Genomic DNA, 24,294 nt, shown 5'->3' with positions numbered 1-24,294 from the left:
ATTTTATATCAGTAACTCCTACTTTTATTATTGTTTTTTGAGATTTAGGAATTTGGGGAGGCACAAAGTGGTGTTATCATCCAAAGGTCCACTGAATGATCAGGTAAACATATGACCATATGTTTTGTTTTTGTTTTTTAAAAACTTAAAATTAAATTTAGCTCACAACATGTTGTCTGGCTGTGTGAGGTTACTAACTAACAAATAACAAACACACATACAGTTTATTTGATTCATCAAATTGGCTTGAAGGGTAACTTCAGTATTGTTCAACCTGGACCCTATTTTCCCATGTTTTTGTGTCTTAGTGACTAATGGGGACAACAACTATTTTTGATTTTGGTTTGGTATTGAGGGAGAGCGCTGCAGACGGCAGCCACCAAACATGCTGTCATGACACGCTCGGGGCAGCTCCTCACCATCAATGTGCATCCACTAACAGTGTTTGTTTTTGCCACTAACAGAACAACAACAATCTGAGCCTAAGTGTCTGGCAACATTATGGATTAAAACCTTTTTCTTTAACCTTTGCTCCAACAAATGTCTTCGCTCGCCAAACAGAACCGGGGCCTTTAACATTATGTAATTATAATAACGTTATTCTGCTGCCAAACAGCTACAGACCTGGTGTGAACGGGGACTTGGTGTAGGTTAACATCAGCAATTCATATGTAATTAACAGTTAAGTGGTGACAGCTGTGTCTCTACCAGGTGCAGTTTTGGGTGTCAATATGTATTTTTCCAAGCCAAAGCAGGTAAAGTCAGGGGGGGAGTGTGCTGATGAGGGTCAGTAGCAGAGGCTGGTGTGAAGCCCCTCTTGGTGGTAGTCACTGCCAAGCAGGAGCCACAGCCGGTGACTCACACGTGATCCAGTTGAAAGCCCAAAAAAGGAAACGGCAGTGTGCTCTGACACGTTTGACTCACACCACAGAATCCAGCAGTCTCAGGGGTCGTCATTTAGCGTGGAGGACTCATATCGACGTCATCGCTCCGGCCCTCAGCGAGCGAGTCACCATAAGTTTTTGTCTACTTCACAGAGACGGACATGCGGAGTGGTGTTTTCTACAGCGACTGAACATTTGTGACGGCAAGTACACACAGCTTGGCTCAAGAAGCACATTACAGTCAGTGTTGTGGAAAGAGACTTTGTAAATCACACAGTACACTTTGTAGTAAAATTACCTTCTTGGCAGGAAGCGATGGAAAAAGCATTTGACCCACTGCTGGTAGCAAAAAAAAAAAAGAAAAAAACCCCTGCATACTATTAGGTCTTAGAACTGGTCTTTTTCCCTCAGCACTGTGCACTCTTAAGACAGAGGTTTGAGAGCTTTGCAATGTATTTTTGCAAAGTGGTGTTTTTATTTCTATTTATTTATTTTTGGTCATCTGCATCTGTCTCTCTCAGGGCACAAAGACTGGGATAAGGATCAGAGTGATGACTCGGCATTGCTCACCTTGTGTGTACGCTGCATCATCGGAGCCCATGCTGAGTCGGCGCGGCTCGCTCGGCCTCTCCCTGTGTGGCGACAGCGGGTCTGAGAGGTGGAGGGGGTCTGGCTCCACGAAGTGGTGGTCTGAGGGTAGGCTGAGGAGGTTGTTGGGCTCAAACGTAGGGGACACGACTCCGGGGGACACAGCCGGGGGCTTATTGGGGGACACGGTGATTTTAAAAGTGTATTTGGTGTTGGGCTGTGTCACTACCACACGTGGGGAAGAAGCCGTGCCTCCCCCTCCTAAAGAGGCGCGGGACTTTGGTGGATGGTGGTGGATGTACGCGGGGCCCATGCTCACTTGGCCCCCCATGTTCCTGGCCCCTGAGGGCCCCTGCAAGGGAGGGTTGGCTGAGATGTAGACTGTGGGGGGGTTCCTACCCCCACTGTCGTCGCTGGAGGCATTGGCAGAAATGTAAAACTTGGGTTGAGAGCGGGAGCCAGCTGAGGCCACGATGGCCTCCTCGGAGGGAGCGGGAGCAGCAGTAGGCGGGCTGGCAGAGATGTAAACAGTGGGCTGGCTGCGGCTCAGACCTGGGCCTCCGATGGAGAGAGGGGTGGTGGGGACAGTGGCCACCCCGGTTGAACAGGGGGAAGGGGAAGGGCAGGAGGAGGACGTGGAGGAGGACCGGGGCCCGCCGCTTGTTCGCAGCACGGCAGTCGTGGTTGTGGAGTTGCTCCTCTGGGGAGATTCAAGTTTGATCTCTATCTGATTCTTCCGCGGGCCAGTGGAGATGTTCTGGATGTTGTACTGGCTGATGGTGGACAGGGAGGTGGGCATGACAGAGGAGGAGGAGGAAGAGGAGCACGAGGAGACGCCGGAGGAAGAGGCCTGGCTTCCAGCGGGGAGGATGGAGGGTGCTTGGGGATTCGTGGGGGAGCTGATCGGCATGTAGACGTGAGAGGTCTGGTGGCCCTGTGTCTGGTGCTGTGAGGTATGCAAGGAAGCGGCGTGCTGAGGGCTGGACCAGGAGCCGGACAGGGAGGAGGGGTGTGAGATCTGGTAGATCTGCTGCTGGGGCTGGGAGGTGGGGCTGTACTGGGCCCTGCCTCCCTGCTGCTGGTTCTGCCGGGTCGTACCAGACTGGCTGACATAGGGCCTGATGTAGATAGAGTTACCCTGTGGACTGCCGAGGCCCTGCTGCGGACCGCCGTGTATGTGCAAAGAAGTGGGTGTGTTGCGGCCCGTCTGGATATGGGGCGCTAGCGTCACGGTGATGGGTTTGAAGCGCGGGGCCTGCTGGACACCCATAGTGGACCCTTTGACACCCAGAGGGTAGAGTCCAAGGTGCTGTGGAGGCTGCGGTTTCCGTGTGGGCTCCATCCCACCGAACACATTGATGCTGGAGGGCACCTGCACTGGGGCTGACTGGGGCTCCTGCTGAAAGAAGTCACTGTTGGGGGCCTGGCCTTTCTGGAGGGGCCCGTCGCTCAGGCTGTGGGCCAGAGTTCGACTGCCGTTCATTCTCAGGCCGTCCCGGAGCGGGGCCACGTGCACATTCTGAGACTGCAGGCCCAGGTTCAGCTGGGTCATGTGATTACGAAGCCTGATGAAGCCGGGGTCGTCGGAGAAGCCGAGGTTTCCTTCTTCGCTGTACAGGTAGCCTGGACTGACCTGGGACAAGTATTCACAGCAGGCGTCTAAATTGTTGTTGTTCTGAAGGAGAGACAGAGAGGAAATCAGTTTATTATGCAATATTTGTGTTTCAGATGACAATTCTAAAAAGGTGACAAGGCTAAAATTCATTCAGTTTTTAATTATTACTGTTTTACCATTGAATAAAAACATTTCCAACTGGCTTGTCATCATCGATGACCCATATTGGCACAATATACAGATCCCTTTGTTCTTTGATTACAGCAGCTGGTCTACAAGGCTCTAGACCAATTTATTTTTTTAGCCATTGTCCCAACAATTATTTCAACTGCTTCAAGTCAGAAAAGATTGTATTTTTAGTGATTAAAGTAAATCTTGTCATTAGTAGTTTTAATGATGTATTATAAGCTGCTTAGAGCTGATGTAAACGGGTCATAATTATAATCTAATATCTATTTATGTTGCTGTGAAAATGTCTCCTTCAAACAACTGAATTTATTCAAGTTTCTCAAGAACACTACATTTTACGAGATCACACAATTTACCTTCGCCCAATACTCATTGTCACCGAACAAAGCCTGAACGCATCAGAATGTGACTGAACGGAATCCTCGTTCTCTTCGTTTAAACACGGATTAGTCATTTACAATGTAACATTATCAGAGATCGGCGAATAGAAAAGCATAAATGCCAACGTCCTGATCACATATTTTACTAAATATTGGCGGATAACGATTGTCAGTAAAACTTTACACACTGTGATGGTTAACATTAAACTGTGTAATTAATCTGCAGTTCACATGTGTGCCGAACCGTGAAGGGGGATCCGTACCGAACAACAATGGTCCATTACACCACTACTTAGCAGTAGAGCCCAGTCTGATATTGATGTCAATTTTCAAAAATATATCTGCTATATATATATATATTTTAGTTTTTACATAAACCCATACAATTTAACAGATCTTATAAAAAATGGTTGTAATATGTCATGGTTTCTAACTAGTACTATCTACACATATACACCTCTGGGGTCAAGATGTTTGAACTTGCCCACCTGCAGAACACACTGGGAGACAACACCCTCTGGGACTTCAGGGAACTTCTGGCGCAGGTCATGCAAAACCTGAATGTCAATCTGGTGGCTTCCCTGGGCCATTCGTATGTTGCCAGGTCAGGAATGCTCGTTCTGTTCAGCGCGCTGGGGCGTCAGTCGTGGCAGCAAACCACCTTCATCTTGAACATCTTCTAAAAGCAAAGGAAAGCATCCGATGACAAAGTTTCCTCCATACGACTTTTGTAAAAAAAAAAACATACGCAGAATGTAATTTTTTCCTCTAGTTGGAAGGGAATCTTCACAAAGTAATATGAGCTGGAGAAGTCTGTGTTTTGTTACTACTAAAAAATTTCCAAGTAGCAGAGAAGGAGCCAATATGGTCTACTGCAAGTCCACTCAACAAGACATCCGTCAGACATTTGAGGGTTGTCGATTTCATTATGGTTGGGGAGCTTTCAAAACAAAAGTTCACGGATCCTCAACGAGAATACATGGCATTCATTTGAGAAGCCCTCCTCCACACAGAGCTCCCTAATAAAAGAGTAGCAGAGGGAGGAAACCACCTCTGACTGATGACTGGAAACCAGCCTTTCTAATTGATCTTAACATCAACACTCGAGTATTAAGGACAGAGGGGGGGCCGAACAGTAGTGTGCTCTGGAGGAAAATCTCAGCGTAAGATCTGTTGAGCTCCAGCATAAGGCAGATCTGTAGAACAGTTGATCCTTGAGAATCTGAAATGATTTCTGATACTGCACGAAGATAGAGTCTCAGGGCTATAAACTGTGTTTGCCGCAGTCTCACACAGGTATGTGGGACGTTATTTATCCCTTAACCCTGAATCAACCAGAGAAAAGGCTTTTCCAAAGGGCCTACCAGCAAACTTTCTGCACACACAGTGGATCCCGGTAATACATTGAGTTCATGTTGAGAAGCAAGACAAAAGTGGGGCCCTGTGGACTTGTGTGCAGCATTTTAATTCAAGAAAACATTTCCTGTTCGAGCTCTACAAAATTCTTTGTTCAGCGTTTTCATTTGTCATCATTTTGTGGATGTTTGAGCTATAACGGGGACTGTTGTTACCAGAATTTTTTCCCTTAATGTCACATGAAAAGGGTTACTGAGGTGACCAAAGTCCTTTTGCCATGTCTAACTGCCCCCACATCTGCATTCAGATAAGCCCAGTGCTCACCAGTGATGTGAACGACTTAACACTGGTTTTCTGATTATTTTTTTGGACCATAAATGAGCAAATAATCATCAACTTAATCATCAGAAAATCCAACAACAATTACAGGAGAGTGTTCCATACCCACTGAAATTAAACCAGGTTATATACCCAATTTGAACAGATGTCTGTTCAACTGCCAACCACCAAAACCTCCCTTCCTGTGATGTGCTGCTGTGACCCGCTGCTCCAACATGTAAAATCTACAAGCTTGTTGATTAATAATCTTATGATTTATGCTGAGATGCATTTCTAATATTTAGTCTAACCTCCTTGAAATTGACTGGATGGACAAAATATTAGAACAAGGTAGTATTATCGCAGGGCTGTTGTATTACACAGCTTTCATTTTTACCAAGTAAAACTGTCAAAATGTTTCAAATGTTGCCTGGTGAGAATAAATTAGTGAATGGTAGGTGTTCACTGACAGTTGTGCTCGACTGTTTCCTCTCCATATTTTACGCATAACCTATACTCACACCTGGGAGCTGGCCAAGGCAACCGCACTATTATACTGCTAGCCACCGCGCAACTTCACTGCAGCAGCCGAGGCTCTGCTCGAGACACTTGCCTTGAGTTTGTCTCTCATTTGCTCGTTAGACCCAGTTTTTAAAAGAAGCTAGTCCAGGGATTCCATCTGGCACGCCTCCAGGTACAAGCTCCCTTCTCCAACCGTTACCAGACTACGTTAAGGGCCTAGGGAATACAGACAGAAAAGTGTCGTGGAACAGAGCGGCCACGAGAACTTGAAAGCCCAAGTGCATGACAGCCATGCCTTTGTGTTATTCCACACATTTCTTCTGACCGCACTCTTTGGAAACATCTTCCTGTGGGAGGCTCAGATCTGCCATTTAAAACATTGTGACACACAAAGCACACGCCCTGTGTTCTGCTCTGTGGGGATCAAGGCAGTGTGAGGGAAACAAGTAAGAAGCCTCTCGACGACAATTGCGTCGCATTAGAGGAAGTACATTTTGAAGTCTGAAATACCTGAAGGAACAGTTTAATGATGAAGGAAGTGAGCTTCAAATCCCACCGGCCGAGATTTCTACCAGGAAGACAAAGTGTTTATCCGAGCAGCTGCGCTTCTGTCTTATCTAAGCTGTGAGGATGTATAATGCCATAACTGAGGAGTCGTAAATCGGCTTAGCCACTCGGCTACTGTCAATAGTAGGGCACCAGCTGCAAAGGAGGAGCCTGAACTCAGAGAGAGCCGGACCTGAGCTACCGAGGGGCTGACTGAACCCGAACGGCCCTCAGCAGGTAGTAGGAAGGTAACGCCAAGCAGAACTCAGATATCGAGAGGCATTATATATTTCTGAGCTACTATCAAGCCCCTATGTGAAAGAAAGAACTCATCTGGATGTGGATTGAGGCCTTTAAACACCAGGGGTCGTCTTTTTCGTGCATCAGAATAATTTTTTACAGAACAAGCTCTCGCACTGCGAAAAAAAAGGCATCAACCAATCACGAACGTATTCAAAACATTCACTATGGGAGGCTCCATAGTCCGAGAACCAAGACAACAAACTTTATTATTCTTTTCAACCTTGACAATGCAGACCAGATCCACTCCTTCCGTTCTTACCTTTCACAATAAAAGCCCTAGACATATACACTGCTTAACGGTTTACCAGAAACAAATTCACTCGGCGAATCTCGCTAAAAGGAAAATAAAAGAAATATATATCTTACAGTAGTTGAGGCTATTCCACAATTGACCTCAGACAGACTGCCAGACACTGCTCTGGGTCAATAGGATCCTGCTGGTTGGTCCTCTGCCTGGGAGAATCTATTCAAAACTTTTATTGAAAAAGTGTTGCAACTGTTACAAGTTAGCTTCGCTGCCAATGAGAATAGTTTTGATGTGAAATATTTGCAAGTAAGTATTTCGCATGTATGTAAGAGTATGATTTTCACGGTACGATAACCAACGGTACTACACTTATTATTATCAATATTATTAGTGAGTTAAAATGACCCTTTAACGGAAAGAATTATAAACCTCATAAAAATAGCATGTAACTATAACATTTGATATAACAAAAACATGTTAGCGCCACTGTAGCATGTTAAATTAACTACAAAAGGAAAAATAATAAAGTCCCCTAATTATTAACAATGTAGACATACTGTAGGTGCGTGACAGCCCAGCCACACTGGTCCTGTCTGTACCTTTAACTCTCTCACATAGTCAGCTTCTTTTCAATTACTTGGATATCCAAATGTACATGGTATTATAACCGTCAATTTGAATACTATAGACTACGGTGATACCGGTATACTGTTACAAACCTATTTTGGATCAGTAGATGCTGTTTTGGGGGGTCTTTTACAATACAAGCAAAGCTAAAATTTTGCAATTATGCCACCAGACTGTGGGATAAATTTCGTTTAAAAATAAGAAGCACAAAACGCAGCATGGAGAGCCTCTAAATGCGAACCAGAGGACAGTTTGTCACATCTCAGATTACATGTTTAGGGCAAATCTTGCTGCCTTCAGTAAAGCGCTTTCTATGGGGTCAGATCAGTCTCAATAATTGCAAATGCAAACAGAAAGATTCACAAATGTGCACAGATCAATTCAGAAATATATTTGATTTACAAATGCACACAGAAGGATTTACAAATAAATTTGACTCACAAATGCACGCAGAACGATTCACAAATATATTTCTGCATTTGTATGTATTTGTGTGTGGATTTTTTCTATTTGTTTGTGGATTTGTATGTATTTTTTTGGGGATCGCACTGCATTTTTTTGTGGATCTCTCCACATTTGTTTGTGGGTTTTTTGAGACTCCCTGCCATGGCCGGATTCACAAATGCGTTTTTTTCAACATGGACCTATCTGTAGCCAATCAGATGTCAGCCTCATTTTCAACCAATCACATGAGCGCAGCTTCCCCCCTCCCCACATGGCTGCCAGTGTGCTGTGTTCACACCAAACAATTCGCGTTGAAGGAAACTTCGGAGGGAACCAGCTACTGGTTCGATTGGTCTTTCGCCCCTATACCCAGGTCGTTCCTCACCTCAGATTGTGAATCCCTCACTAACTGGGTTGAGCGCATGCCTTTTGCTGTCTCATTCCTGCACACACTGTAATATTTGTAGACACTTTTATTATATGTCCTTTCATTCCATAGAATAGGTACGGTATTTCACATATGAGTAGAACCTATTTAGTCTTGCTGATCCGACATTAAACCGCATTGAAAAAGCACAGAGGGGAGGCAAACAGTACCTCTGCCTCTGAAGGGGGCGTGCGGGAGCCCATGGCTCGGGTTTATCGCGTCATTCTACACAGAGCAGATCGACCCAGACAAGAAGTTAGACACCGATAAGGGATAGAGCATCCGGTAATTTTTCAAAATAAAACACTATGTGCAGCCGGATAGCGGCGCACACGCTCCCGGTGGAATCAAATATGTACTTTACCTATGTGTGTGTAAAGAATGCTGATATGAAATATGAAAAACAACCAGTAGTCAATGTGCAAGCTGCCAATTGAATGGAGATTTAAGCTACTCTATTGGGTTCATATATTTGTAAATCTGACTCTGAAAGAGTGAGTGCCTCACCAGTCACGATCCTCATATTAATAGAGACCGGACCAAACTATGTGTATAAATGTGTGTGTGTGTAAACCATATGGTACAAACGATGAAAAAGACGCTGCCGTATTTATGCTGAGATGATGTTATTTTGAGTGTTGATGGAGCTGCTACAATTTTAGCATAGCCTAGCACTGATCGATCCGAGCTCCATTGAGAAAACAAGTATTTTAAAAGTTATTTGCTTGTCGTCTTGCGGAGAGAAACAAACCATGAATTCAGACTTTTTACGAATCATTACGTAGTTATTTCGGCATCCCTATTTGTCCGTTTATTCTGTTTATTTGGGGTTCATACAGCTGTAGTAAACCAGCCGACGGGTGGCTTGCTAGACACAGTGAATACAGCTCGATAAAATTCACGGAGCTCCTCCGGACTATGTTATGAACCCAGACATGACAGCGTTCAGTTTCCCGGGATATCTGGGAATTCCACAACAAGTACTAAACAGAAATATAGGTTATTTTGTCCATGGTTGATGGCTTCCAGGACGATAAGCCACGCCCCCTCTCCGGCGCGTCAAGCGTGATTCTTGCGAATGAACACAAATGGTCCCCGGCGAGACCGGCGGTGCAAATGATTGGTGTGAACACAGCACGCTGGCGAGGGGGGAGCTGCGCTCATGTGATTGGTTGAAAATGAGGCTGACATCTGATTGGCTACAGATAGGTCCATGTTGAAAAAAATGCATTTGTGAATCCGGCCATGGCAGGGGAGTCTCAAAAAACCCACAAACAAATGTGGAGAGATCCACAAACAAATGCAGTGTGATCCACAAACAAATACATACAAATCCACAAACAAATAGAAAAAATCCACACACAAATACATACAAATGCAGAAATATATGTGTGAATCGTTCTGCGTGCATTTGTAAATTGAATATATTTGTGAATTGTTCTGTGCGCATTTGTGAATCTTTCTGTGTGCATTTGCAATTATTGAGACTGATCTGACCCCATACTTCACACACCACTTTTTGGAGCCCAATACATCTACGTGTGTACTAACTACAGACCCGGGATGAGACGTCACTGCACCAGAGCCAGAGAACAACAGTCCGCCATTCAGGCTATGCTCGGGCCGCTCAGCCATTGTGGGAAAGGAAATTCACTACTTGGCTGCTGACCCAATTACAGGTCAACAGTGTGGTTAGATTGTTTCCTGGCTTCAAAAACAAAAAGGTCCACACCTCTTAGCTGTTGGGAATTATAGACCTTTGGCCGGTCCGTGTGTGTGTGTGTGTGTGTGTGTGTGTGTGTGTGTGTGTGTGTGTGTGTGGGGGGGGGGCTCCAAGGGGGGCAGATTAGCCCTTGCGGTCCCTGGAGGAGCTGGTGGAACAGGGCCCAGGGCAGCGCAGCGCTGCCAGCAGAGATAGAGACAAAGCTTCTATTGCTGAGGCTGTTATTCGCCGTGCCAAAGCATTGACCCGCAGTCCCACACTCATTTCTGCAAGTAGAAGGCCTGCCATGCTCCATCAATGGGCTCATTCACTCTGCCAGAGCGAATGCACCTTAAAAACGTCAAAATTCATTAAAGCCTAAATAAAAATGTACAAATAATCAACGGGAGCCTTTTTGGCAGAAATAGCGGCCCCAGCACCTGGCTCTGGGGCCGCTGAGATAGCCCACACAAAACAAGCTGGTGTAAACAAAGGGGCTACACACACACACACACACACACACACACACACACACACACACACACACACACACACCATTCTCTCTTCAGTGTGCAGAGACTGGATGATGCTCCGATTGAGATCGTATGCGGCTGCGCTGATCATCGTCAGACCGAAGCCTCCGACGACTCGGTGGTTCAAATTTGGTAAACACTGAACACAGTGGAAACAGTAGGGATCCCATGTGAACTTCAATCAGGAACATCCTCTGCAGCTTTAAGGAGCGGCCCAGAGGCACTGCATGGAATGTCTAACTGCTGCGTCTTGGTCCAGCAGAATTTAAACAAATAAAAAAAAGGGACTAATTGGCAGTGGACGCAGTTGAGGGCCGCTGGCAGGCGCCCCAGTCTTCCAAAGAAGCTATGGACATGCTTGTGTGTATGTGTGTGTGTACACTGACACGCACATTCATAAGAAAACTGCTGAAAGTACTCAAAAGGACCAACATCCAGTCACGTGCATGAGCCACGATCTTGCTGTTGCAACAAACCTAATATCCGAGTGAGTAACGTTCCACCTGAGCGTTGCAAAACAGCCGTCAATAAGTCAAATATCAGACGGCAATTTACGCCCGATGATGCAAAGAATGCACTGGGATGGGTTGGATTTGTCGTAATGCACTCGCAGTGTGGTTCGCCTCAGATTGCAGCCCTGATGGAAACAGTCAAACAGCAGCAGTCCCAAGTGTGTGCTGCACTTCCCCTCATGCCATTCCTTCTTCATTCTCCTGTGAGCTACTCGTATATGCACAACGTTCTTAAAGAATGCGACTTGATTCCTAGATTTGTATTTTTTTATTTCATTCTGATTCAATGACTGTGAAGAACCACAGGCCATACCTTGCCTCCCCCGGAGCGTAGGAACGCGCAGGCCTGCATGGTAACTTTGCCGTGGAGAGTGGTCTTAACGGTAGAGCTTTTCGAGTCATCACAAAAAAAGCTGTGACCCGCTGAATCAAAGTGATTTCCCACCGTATTAATGTCACCAGTCCAACTAAAATAAACCTTCAAGATAAACTGCGATTGTGTCATCAATGGAAACTTGAAACGGTTGTGCATCTTCAACAAGATTGCCTTAAAATATCCTGAAACTTCATCTCTAAAAATGTCAGGCCAGACAGAGAGCGTAAATCTGGAATATTATTACCAGTTAATGTGCTCAGAATGACAAATTCTCCACATTATCGAAATAAAATACATTTAAGACAATAACACTGTCCTTAAACCTCCTTGGGGCAGAGGTTAAATGTCATGCGTGTACCCGTATGTATACAAGGATTGCAATAAAGTTTAAAATACGTTTGTATTCATTTAAATTCATCATAATAACGACGACACTAGAAGACAACACATTTACTGTGAAGCACACAAGCCCCACACATGAAGCGGTTCTTTTGTTCCAGGCAACGACTCGAGAACAGAAACAAAACCACACTTTATGTGCAGAACCCAAATTGCACTCAACTGTGCCATAAAGCCTGGGCCTCATGGTGCACACAGAGAGGGATCAGCTCTGCAGGACGGGCCTGCTCAGCTTTTAGTTGCCCACTTTTGAAAACAAGGTTTTCGGGAGTTCTTAGTGTGCGTTGGTGATGATGGGGGTACAGGAAATAAAAAATTCTTCAGCGCCACAGCCTGCAGCTGGTGGTTTATTGGAAGCAGGCGAGGGCACCAGCTCCCCAGGTCGACCAACCCCTCCCAAGGCACTGTGGGAAACTGGGAGGTCTCAGAAACGTGGTGGAGCACCTCTCTCTCTCCTTGAGCTCTCTGCGCAGTCAATGGACCGACCAATCCAACCTTTTTTTTTGTTTTGTTTTCCCCTGTAAACACTGTAAATGTATCCGTTAAAAAAAAATAGCTGCCCGGCCGGTTGTGTCTGTCTTGGCCGTATAAGGTAAGAAGAGGAGGAAAGGAGGGGGGTATTTAGAAGTGGCAAGTAGGTGAAGCTGTTGGGCGCTTGCTGCAGCTTGCTTTTCTGTGTGTGTCAGAATGTGTGTGTGTGTGTGTGTGTGTGTGTGTTCTTGGGCTCAGACACCAGTCGACTCCGACCTCCCTCCCACTTTTCAGTCCTCCCTTTTCCTCCTCCCACCTCTTCAACACAAGATATTGTGGGCAAACAAAATGCTTACCCAGCAGCAGCTCCTTAAAGTACAAATGTGTGCGTTGCGTCATAGATCCTGAAGCCGCTTCTCACCTGCAGTCACCTTGACCGCAAGCAAAATGTTTCTCGGGGCCCTTTGTCAACTGAGGCAGCGCTGTTAGCCGAGAATAGCAGTCAAGGGGCTCACAATAAAGACAAAATAATTAACAATAAAGGAAATTAAGGAAAGCAAATATTTGAGAAGATGTGACTGTCTGTTGACAGTCACATCTTCTCAAATATTTGCTTTTATGTTGTGAATTATTGGATAGTTTTACTTCTTCGGGCTTCTGCTATGTAAATGAGAAGGGAACATCACTCTTTGGTTGAACTGATCACAACTCAGACAAGAGGGGTCATCGTGATTCGTGTGTAGACAGCGCTTCACTTAAAAAGGTTTCCAAGAACCACTGACCTAATTATTATGGTCCTTCAAAAGAATCAGATGAATTTACCACTTTTCCAACTCCATGTCCACATGGAAACGGATGACCAGTGGGTCAACTATCCAAAACCACATAAAGGAGCTTATCTTCACAGAGCTGCGTCGTCTCTGTGGTACCAAAGAGCTAAAGCAGAGTTAAAGCACTCACAGTTTAAGTAAACACACTGCAGTAAAGATGCAAATGCATTGTCAACAACATGTCTGGTCTAGATTACCGTAGTGACTGGCTGAAAATTAACATTAACATTTTGCAACACCATGAAAGTGATTCCCAAGCAGGCTGGTCATAAATAAAACACACTGCTCGCTGTCAGCGGGGGGGTTCGTGCTGGTTTAGGCAAGCAGGGATATGATAAGTCCTCTGTTTTGCTAAATAACTATTTCATGAGTTTTCTAACAAAAATGGTGTGCTGCACTTTACTTAAGTATTAAATGGTGCAATTAGGAGTATTTACTCAATAATCTACTAAATGAACATCATGTTGTATTGAAGAAGACTTGAAACTAGAGACTGAGACCATAAACTCATGTGTACAATGTTTACTGAGGGAATAAATCAAGTGAGAAGTACAGTCATTTTCTCAGACTTCTATACAACCAGACTTCTTTTTGTCAAAGGAGTCGCCCCCTGCTGGTCAGTAGAGATAATGCACGTTTAAGACACTTGCGCATTGTCTTCACTCGGCAGAACCGAAGGTTGCCGCCTGACACATTATCATTATCAGGGATCTGCGAATAGAAAAGCATAAATACTGATGTCCTGAATGACTGTACTGTATAACAATAGTCATTCAAACTTTATTACACACTGTGACGGTTAACGTTAAACGGTGTAATTAATCCGCAGTTCACATGTGTGCCGAACCCCCTGTTATCACATGGATTAAAAAACAGAAACAAAAAAAGGTATGAATTTAGCCAAAAGTTACAGCTGCTTAGTGAGAGGCTGTGCAAGAATCCTCCACCTCTGCACAACAGTTGTTTCTAAGGGCCCGCCTCCCTGCTTTACTTCCCTCAGGGCATTATATGTCAGGACCACAGCCTGGGCTTAAAATAGAAACCATAGACACATGAAAAGACCTATCGCAAACCACTAATAGTTCTGCATGGTTTCTTTAAAGAAATTTTGAATAAAAAGAGGGTGGGACTGATCTACAAAGCAAAAAATGAATAAGTGAAAAGAAAGACTGAACGTGAACAATGGCGGTCTCAGCAGGGCACTGTGCAGCATTTTTTCCTTACGTTGTGGAAACATTAATTGCCAGCTGACAAGCCCCAACACAGACTCACTAAGCAGGTATAGCACAACTCCCAGGAATGATAGGTTATATGATAGAAGGTATTTTTTCCAGCCATAAAACATTCAGCAAACGCAGCAGGATTTAAACCATGTGACCGTACTTTCACACCTTATTGGGGTAGCGTGCGTGGAAGGAGGCAACAATTTTACAAACTGTTGGCATTCATTGAGACTGGTGCATTATTATTCCAAATACTGCGACGGGCCAAGAGGAGGGTGGAGATTTTTTTACCCCACCAATCCAAGCTGAGAAAATGGGAGAATGACAATGCAAACCTTTTAAAATGGGAATGTAAAGCAGTTGGATGTATGTCTGAGCACTTTATATCTCAGGGCAGCACAGAGTCAGCTCAGTGCAGCAGCAGGGCTCTGGCCTGACCAAACACCCCACCGCTGTTGGCTTTCTGCTCCACATATTGTTATTTATTATTCCCGTCTCTGCAAGTCTGGGTGGACCCTGTTGTGTTTGGACGGCCTCTGGGACCGCTTCTCGTTCTGTCCGGAGAACAGCCCTTCAGATCTCTGTCCAAAGCAACACGCTCCAACGACGAGGTGTGGACGAGCAAATGATGAGAAACGCAGAATGCAGGATGCGGATGAGACAGATTTTGTTGGCGAGCACCAGGAAGGGGAGGGGGGCTGACCAGACAGATAAAGCCATTTTCCTGTCTTTCCTGACAGATTCAATGATGCGGCCCCAAGTCACAAAAAGCCCCCGCTCTTCCTATTTCTTTAAAACAAGCAGTCAGCCTACTGCTTCACTGAAAGTGATAACTGTCAACTCGGTCATCTTTTTCAATGAGTATATCAACAAACATAACTCATTAAAATGTCACAGTTTGCATTTTTTTTTTTTTATGTAAATAAGTCATGGTTTGTACTTCTGTGTATTAACAGAAAAGTTAGTGTATTTTCCAAGATAGAGGAAATTTAATTAGAGTTATAATAGGCTACAACTGACAAATATTAGCATTGTTCATTACTCTGATAATCTTTTCTTTATTAATTGATAAACACTTGGTCTGTTTAATATCTGACAATAATGAAAAATGTCTGTTACAGTTATCTATGGTCCAAGGCAGATGTGGCCAAACTTTTTGGATTGTGATGGCTATACAAGAAAAATAAAATTACACATGCCAAACAATAGTGAATGTGTAGTTTTCAAATAGTTACACGGTAAGAAAATGTTCCGTAGAAAATTCTTATTCTATCAAAATACCTACATAATACTACTTAAGAGTTTACCGTTTGACATTACTGTAGTTTATTGGGGTATATAAACTGATATATAAATATATAAACTGAGAATAAATTATTTGTTAGTTTTGCTTATGAAACTAGAATGTTTGGCTGCAAATCAAAAACGTTTGCTTTCAAAAACAAAACCTACGCTTTCAAAAAAAAACAACAACTACGCTTTCAAAACGAAAACCTATGAGTTGAGTTTGGATGTAGTGGGCGAGGCATACGCTGCTGAATGAGCAAGGAGTTTCTATTGGTGGGTTCGACTTGGATCCCGGTATCTGCTTCCACTGTAAACACTGCATATGTCCCAATCCAGCAGCTGCATCCTTCGGTGGACCCAGCCCTCGCGGTCCACGTCGGCCGCGTCCTATGAAGACCACAAAGGCTGGACCGAGCGGCCTCCGAAATGAGATGGCCTATGCTACAGAGGACTTCCTGTTTGCGTCACCAGCTAACTTTAAGCTGCCTATATATTGATGAAACAATATAGGCTTCCGTGCCTAGAATGCCTGCTCAGAAGGATTATACTGTATATAATCAGTATACTGTATATACATATATGTATATATACACACACACACACACACACACACACACACACACATATATACATATATTTATTTTTCAATGAATCTTTCTAGTGGAGAAAAGAGCCTGGATACTTGCAATCCTAGCAGAGGACAGTTAACAAAAACAACAGCAGCAAAACAAATGTCAGCAAACGTGTTTATTAAGTTGCAGTAACACATATGCACATACTTTACTTTTTTTCTATAAATTGTCCCTTTTTTTGCTTGCAGGATTATTTTCTCCAAAATTGTCACATTGAGATTACAATAATGTTAACACAAGGATACAAATTTAGAAGATTGCCACATTTTACACAGCAGAATATACACAAATTCACACAGAAATCATTTACGTGTATGTCTTATTGTGGAATTAAATAAATAAAAGAAAAAGGTGACAGTCACAACTGTCATCTGTGTGACAGCAACAACAACACATCAGAAGTGTATTGTCCTCTCTACTGTTTGTCCTATTAGTAAAAGCTTTGTATTGGATGAGAGCTAATGTAACTGTAACCTTAAGTACAGGATGGTCAAATGGAGATATTTACAAAAGGACTAATGTCTTAATTCCAAGCTATGGTTGCTGAATGTTTGGCCCCGGTGAAGAGGCCGTCATTCTCCCCCTCAGCTTGATGAACTGAGCCGTCTGCTCCTGGCTCCCTGTAACAAAACAAAACGTAGAGTTAGTTTTATTTCACAAAACAAAAAGGAGCAAAATACTCAAATTCAGTTTATCCGTGTAATTAATCTCAACGTTTGTAACGTTACCGGACTTAAAGTGATATTTCAGGTTCATAACCGGTCGACCTGAGCTCTTGTTGGTCCATTTATGGACATAATATGAAGTATAAATCATCAGTAAAATCGTCACAATCTCTGTGAGATATTAGTCAACATCTGAAGTTTTAAAGTGAAGGCATTAAAAGTAACTTTCCAAGACCAACTACGGTCGGATGCAGGCAGATGAGCTCCCGCTAACGTTAGTTAGCTTGTCAGCTAACGTTAGCTCGTTTGTCAACTACAAATGTCACGTAACTTAACCAATCATTTAAACAAACATGTGATGTTATAAGCTCCCGGTAAGGGAGTAACGTATGCCTGAGGCATGACTATGTTCGCTAAGGTTAGCTACGCATGTATGGCGCAATTTAAAATAAATCCTGAGCTTGGTTTTATCCGACCGAGAAAGTGAGGCTTCATGTCAACACAGCAGCCTTCCATGTCGTTCTTTAAAAAAAGAGACTCCACTATGAAGGCAAATCACTGTCAAAATCCGAGAGCGCAAATGAGATCCACGCGCTCGGGCGAAGATGCCTCTCGCTCGCTCGCGCGAGAGGGAATTTCGCACGCGGAGTGATGTAAAAGCGCTTGTCAAAGTAAAATACGCGCGCGGCTGTTTGATTTGTGCGCGTGCGTGGATCTCATTTGCGCTCTCGGATTTTGACAGTGATTTGCCTTCATACTCCACGACATGAAAACAAAGTGAAGTGCTGCTACATTTAAAATAATTTTGACAAAACAGAACAATATAATGTCAACTTACCTCCATGTCGCTCATCACAGAAACCTCCCGTCAGTGTTTACAGTGGAGGCAGATGCCGGGATCCAAGTGAACCCACCAATAGAAACTCCTGGCTCATTCAGCAGCGTATGCCCTGCCCACTACGTCCAAACTCAACTCAGCATAGGTTGTTTTTTTTGAAAGCGTAGGTTTTCGTTTTGAAAGTGTAGTTTGTTTTTTTTAAAGCAAAGCTTTTTTTGAAAGAAAAGGTTTTTGATTTGCAGCCAAAAATTCTAGTTTCATAAGCAAAACTAACAAATAATTTATTCTCAGTTTATATATTTTCACTTACAAACTTGATTTTTGCGAGAAATTTGCTTTCAAAACATTTTTTTGTTTGTGTAATAAATACACAAATATACATCACATTGCAGAAGCTGGAACCAGAGAATGTTTTCTGTTTTGGCTCTATTTAAGAGTTAATTGATAATTAAAATTCATTGTACACAATAGTCAGACTCTGAGGCTAAAGCCACTATTTCCACTCTATGTGGCTGTTGACACTGAGATAACTGGTAGATATTTCATTCTCTAGTCTTAGATATATTACCACGCTGAGAATTTAAAAACTGAAATATGTTAATGATGAGCAGTTAAGGATTCCAGAGGTATTACTTAAAACAAGGCCTGTACAAGCATCACCATCATCATTCCAAATTAAGAACATCTGGTGAACCAAATGTATGAACGTATGCCGTTTTAGAATTTTTTTAATGTTTTTTTCCAGGGCTGCCTCAAGTGAGAAAAACTGACCAGATTTAACCATACTGTTGGTAAATTTAGGTTACGGCTGGTCTGTTTGTTGACTCTGCCAGAGGTTTTGGGCAGTTAGCCGTCAATCACTGGAAGGACCAACGCTGCCTTCATGTGTGTGTCCAAGGCTCCCATTTACCAGCTGTCAAGTAGCAATCATGAAGCCACTGTGTTCGGCCTCTGAGTCACAAACACAGAGGAGGTCAAGAGGAAACAGCAGCTCTTGAATGGCAGCAGGCCCTTTGCTCACTTCCAACTAGCGTTCTGTTAATGTCAGTTTTCAGGTTGATAAAGCATGACTCAGAAACTTGTATGTGCGACTTATAAGCAACATTTACGTTCAACTTCTACAGCGACAACTTGCATTTAAAAGGGTTTCTAGTGGGGCGTGGAAGCAGGGTAATTCAGTTAAAATGGTGGTTTAACAGCTAACGTGCTGTATATTGAGATGCAGCCAAGCCGGTGGTAAAGTTACTTAACTGCACATTGATCGCACAGAGGAGCTCTGCTTTCACTGATCACAGCGACGCTGCACTTGTGCAGGACGAGCTCCCGAGTCTGTCCACAACAACGAGTCATACGGTGACTCATTGACATGTGGCGCAGTGAACCTGCTGGCTGCTACTAAAAACAACCGAATACCAGCTGAGTTATTAAGTGGAAGGGAGCGCTGAGCGAGCAGCCCGTGAGCTACAATCACCGGGTACAAAACCCTCCGATCCTGTTTCAGGTTTACTAAACGGAGTGTCTGGTCACTGCCTCGCTTAGAACAACACAACTGCTCGTTGTTGTTTTTTGTTACGTGAAAACTGATCTGATACCAGTAAGGGTCGGGAACACATGGGCTGCAGTGGGGTAGTGGGCTAAAAAAAGGTTCAGAAACAGATTTTCTGCCAGGAGTTTCTGTGGGCCGCTCAGCGTCGCTGGCCAGCTGCGCAGCACCGGATTCCTACGTTCCATGATTCACTAACGCAGATGTATTTGTCGGTTACAGCCCCGCGTACCACTTCTGCTGCCGTCGGCCTCATTAAGGGCTGCTTAAGCTCTGGGATTCATTTGGGTTATCTTTAGCTTGGCATCGAACCCACACAAATCAGGATCTGACAGAAGTCATCAGTTGAAGCTTTAGCACGGTAGTAAGTATTTAAATCACGTCAACAGTTATGCACCAATGAAGTTGGAGAAATTGAGCAGTTAGCAAAGTTTGTTGTGGTTATAATTCTAATAATGCCTCATATTATTTAATCCGATGAAAGGATCTATCTATCTATCTATCTATATAGATATATATCTGTCAGATTCAGGGGAACATGGTTCATGATCCAGTATGGATCATACATACAGATAATTTTTGTTGTTTTGTTTTGCTATAAGGCTCCGGTCAATTTCTTTTCCAACATGTCCCAAATTTTTTTTTGTTAATTTGCTCTGAAGTCAGTGTAAACCATTAAAGATTCTAAATGTTATCCGTGTACTTAATTTCACACTACGATGTTAAACTCTGTCATTAATCCGTGGTTAACATGCATGTTGACTCATACGCACGCCCCCCCCCCCCCCCACCCCCCCACCACACACACTAAAGGTTGACTATTGCCTGGTTTGTAGCCTGGTGCCTTAGACAGCCTTCTATGCCTTGTCCTTGAGATAACAAAGCTGCATAGAAAAAGCCATGAATACCAGACATAACTCCCATGTCAATCCCATTGTACAGCCCCACCTTCAAGAGGAAGTCTCTTTCTCTCTCTCTCTCTCTCTCACACACACACACACACACACACACACACACACACACACACACACACACACACACACACACACACACACACACACACACACACAGCAACAATGTAGACACGCAAACAGAGCATGCCATCTCCCTCAAAGATCACACCCAATATTTCCTGCAAAACAAAACAGATTTTTTTTTATAAGAGATTTATAATTGTTTTTGTTTTTTTAAACCTGTATTCATCTGCCAAAAAAATGACATTTAGTCAGGTATCAGAAGTAATGTCAATGAAGCAAAAATATATCATATCTCCAGGCTCTCAAATGTGAGAATTGGCTGCTTACATTAGCGTAAAGTGAAAATTAAGGGTTTTGATTTGTTGATTGGACAAAACAAGACATTTGATGAAGTCGAGTTCGAGGACATTGTGATGAACATTCTTCACTCTTTTCTAATGTTATATAGACGGTTAATAAATGATTAATATGGGAAATAATCAGCTGATGATCTATAAATAAAAATTTGTTGCAACATCTAAGATGTTGCAACAAACAACAAAAATACTTTTGGAAATGTCATATATTTTCTAAATTATTAAACCAACCATCTAGTTTGATACTTAATCACTTTTGCTATGGTTTATAAAAGGTAAAATCTTAATTTACATGATTTATTTCCCCATTTCGACACACAGCTTTCTACTGTTCAAGTAGCTCCAAGTGCCTTGCTCAAAGGCCCCTCCACTTCAGCTACTGGTGTGGGAAAAAGCATTTCTCATCCACTTCCAACTCCACAGACTCAGCTGGCCCCGGGATTCAAAACGGTGACCTTCCGGCCCGCTGCAGCCGGAGCTTTTTGGGTGGCAGCAGCGTCTCTCAGCACTCACCACGAGGCGATTGAACACACAGAGAGCGACTGCACTCAGGCGCTTAGCGATGACACGCCAAGTATGCACCGGCCAAATCTTCACCCTTTATTGCCTTACGAAATGCACTTACTGTATGTCATCATGCTCTTTGAAGCGCACAGACAGCGGGACATTAACAGCATTTCTGTCTTTGGTCAGCTCATTCCATCAGTTCACTCCACCGCTCAGGGTGTTACACACAGGAACAAAAAAATAAAAAGAGGTCTCTATGAAGCAGTTTAACCACACCAACAAGTCCTTACAACAGAAGCTGCATCAGGTTTTGGTTTAAGCTAAAATAGGGCAATGAGTACTTAAATCTGATAAAACAATTATCTATAAAAAGGTCAGATATTAAGGTTAACAAACTTTTCTAATCCATCTGAAGGAATTTCCACCTTTATTGCAAACACAAGACTTTCAGATTTCTCCAGAGTGGCCCTAACATGACATGGTTCACTCAGAGTAAGGCCTCATAACCAGCACAAATCCACACCATGCTGAGAACACGTATCGGTGGTGGAGAAGCAGCCATCGATGCATCCCTGCTGCAGTGTGTGTGTTCACTGGACGTGTGCTCGGCCGAGGAGGAAAAACCCTCTGCCGGAAATGCTTCCCGCAGCTGTTAGGAGTATCATTCTCCACCTTGAGGCCAACCAAAAGACAAATAGCAGCCAGGTCACATGACTCCTCTGCTGGCTGAGATGCCATGTGGTCTTATTCCAGCCCTCTCAAAACATTCGAGCCATGCTGGTCTCCCTCGGTGTGTGCAGGCCCTTTTCACCTACATCGGGGTAATTGACCCGTCATGCAACTCTGTTTAATATCATCACAAGTTGTCTGAGCCTTGTGCTGCTGAAGACAGTAAATGTGGCCCTGTATTAAACGGATCTGAAAGCAGTTCTACTCTGCAACCCTTCTAGTGTTGTTCTTAGTTAAATGTTTAATAAATGTATCAAAATGCATTAGTTCCCTTTGTCTTGAATACGGATTTAATAGTTTGTATCTGAAATGTGTTGTGGTCCATTGTAAAGCAAACAATGCAAATGCTAAAGGAGATTACAAGGGCTGTGGAATTTGTATTCCAAAACCAAGTATGGCCTGCACAGTGAGATCTGGAGGCCAGATATGTCAGCACCTGCCTGAGAACTTATTAAGTCACTGATCAACAACCCGGGTTTGCACAATATAGCAGTGGAAGACATACTTTTTGCCAATATCAGTGAACTTTAAGATGCTCAATCAATCAATCATCCGTGTTCTATCGGGCAGGATGGGCATGTTTTTATGTCTGCATGCGTGGCTCTCTTTACCAACACACCCACTGTTGGCCCATGCCTGGAGGTGCTGTGTGTGTGCGCAGTGATTGGCCATGCTAATGCAGCCTTCAGAGGACGGGGGACAACAACACAGAGCTGGTTTTCCATAGACTGGCACCGACAGGTGTGCCTCGGAGTGTGCCAGCGCCGAACTGGCCCGATACGGTGCGCGTGCACACACACACACACACACACACACACACACACACACACACACACACACACACACACACACACACACACACACACACACACCACAGCAGAACAGCTTATGACATCTCTAACCAGGAGTGGAGGCAGGCCGCTGGGTTTGTGAGGCCAAAGGGCGCCATGGAAGAGAGGGAGAGAGAAAAGGGGTTAGGGGGAGCGGCGTGGACTTAGCTAACCCAGGGATATCCCTGAACTAAGCTCTCCGCTTCCCTCTTTAAATTGAAGAGAAGTCTCCATGGATCAGTGACTGAGAACAGGGAAACTATCAGAAACATTTCAAACAAAGGGAGACTTTGGGCGACTGGGAGGAAGTGCAAAAGCCCCCGTCCTCTTTAGTCGATTCCACTTTTACAAGCTTTTACCCAACATGCATCTCTCTTCGCATTGGATCTGGTTAGTTCCATAAACCAGTCTCTGCATACATTTTATTTATTTTTTTTTTAAATCTTTGCACACTGCGGATGTGAGGATGAAGGCCCCACAAGCTGTATGTTTTCAGTGTGCTGTTGTGCAATATACAGCACAGGAGGGGAGGGGGGGTGTTATGGGAAGTAAGGTTTGTTTTCTCCCCCCCGGAGCTCAGGTGCCGAGATGCAAACGGTTGCAAAACACACGGCGAATACAGGGTCTTCATTTAACGGACCACTGCTGCTGCAAGAATTTCATAGAGACCCACACACAGACAGTTGCCATTGGCAAAGCTACACTGAACCACAACAAACAAAGGCTTTTCAGCTGGGGTGGACCGCGCTGTCCACCACGCCCTGACAATATGTTTTCAGAGTGAGACAGCGAGGGAGTACGAGAGCCTGAGGCCCACATCGTTATTGATAGGACACCGGATGAAAGACCTCTACCCATCGTTTGAGAGTACAAAACAAAAAAAACCTGAGGGGAGATGAAAGACTGTCAGCAGACTGTGGGAGAAATGATGAAGGACAGAGCAGTCCCTGTATGGCATTTACAAACGGCACAGAATCAGACTAGCTCTCTGTCCTCATGTCTGCTGCGAGGGAGAAGTTGGGGGGGCAGAACCTGCAGAATAAGCAGGGGAAGAGATAAGACGGCAGCTTGCAACGTCCATCGTATGGAAAACAAGCAGGTCAGCTGACAATCTGCTTAGTCACATGACATCCGACACCATGGATGCATTGCAAAACTATTCTAGTAAACGCTCGTCCACGTTGATTTACTTAGAAATCTGATCAGCTCAGTGGGTTCTTATTCCCTTAACAATAATACACATCTTTCTGGACTAGTATGTCAGTACACTGCATATTCGTCATGTTCTTAATACAATAAACCATTGCACACCCCATACAATATATTCTTCATTTCTGCTTAGCTCTTCCTTTTTCAACAGTTACAGTGTATATTTTTCTTAATTTTTAAATTGTGTTTTTTGTTTCTTGTCTGTGCACCAACACACCAAAAGCTAATT

General features: G+C 43.9%; 1 protein-coding gene across 6 annotated transcripts in view; it reads right to left on the bottom strand.

The window, feature by feature from the left end:
* Positions 1–24,294, bottom strand: part of tab2 (TGF-beta activated kinase 1 (MAP3K7) binding protein 2) — a 39,108-nt gene that overhangs the window by 7,098 nt on the left and 7,716 nt on the right. For 4 of the 6 annotated variants that reach the window (XM_068708586.1, XM_068708591.1, XM_068708585.1 and 1 more), the window contains exons 2-3: positions 4,145–4,335; positions 1,455–3,147 (exon numbers count right to left, since the gene is read on the bottom strand). In XM_068708586.1, the coding sequence (XP_068564687.1) occupies positions 1,455–3,147; positions 4,145–4,246 (1,795 nt within the window). In that variant the 5' untranslated portion in view covers positions 4,247–4,335. The remainder of the gene's footprint in view (positions 1–1,454; positions 3,148–4,144; positions 4,336–24,294) is intronic. The other 2 variants (XM_068708589.1, XM_068708587.1) reach the window with 1 other exon arrangement.

This window comes from Cebidichthys violaceus, unplaced genomic scaffold (genome assembly GCF_023349555.1).
Source record: "Cebidichthys violaceus isolate CVI_PGR_0920_01 unplaced genomic scaffold, fCebVio1.0.p SCAF_14, whole genome shotgun sequence".
Classification (NCBI taxonomy): Eukaryota; Metazoa; Chordata; class Actinopteri; order Perciformes; family Stichaeidae; genus Cebidichthys; species Cebidichthys violaceus.
The sequence above is the reverse complement of the archived record's forward strand: the minus strand, read 5'-3'. Positions and strand labels throughout refer to the sequence as shown.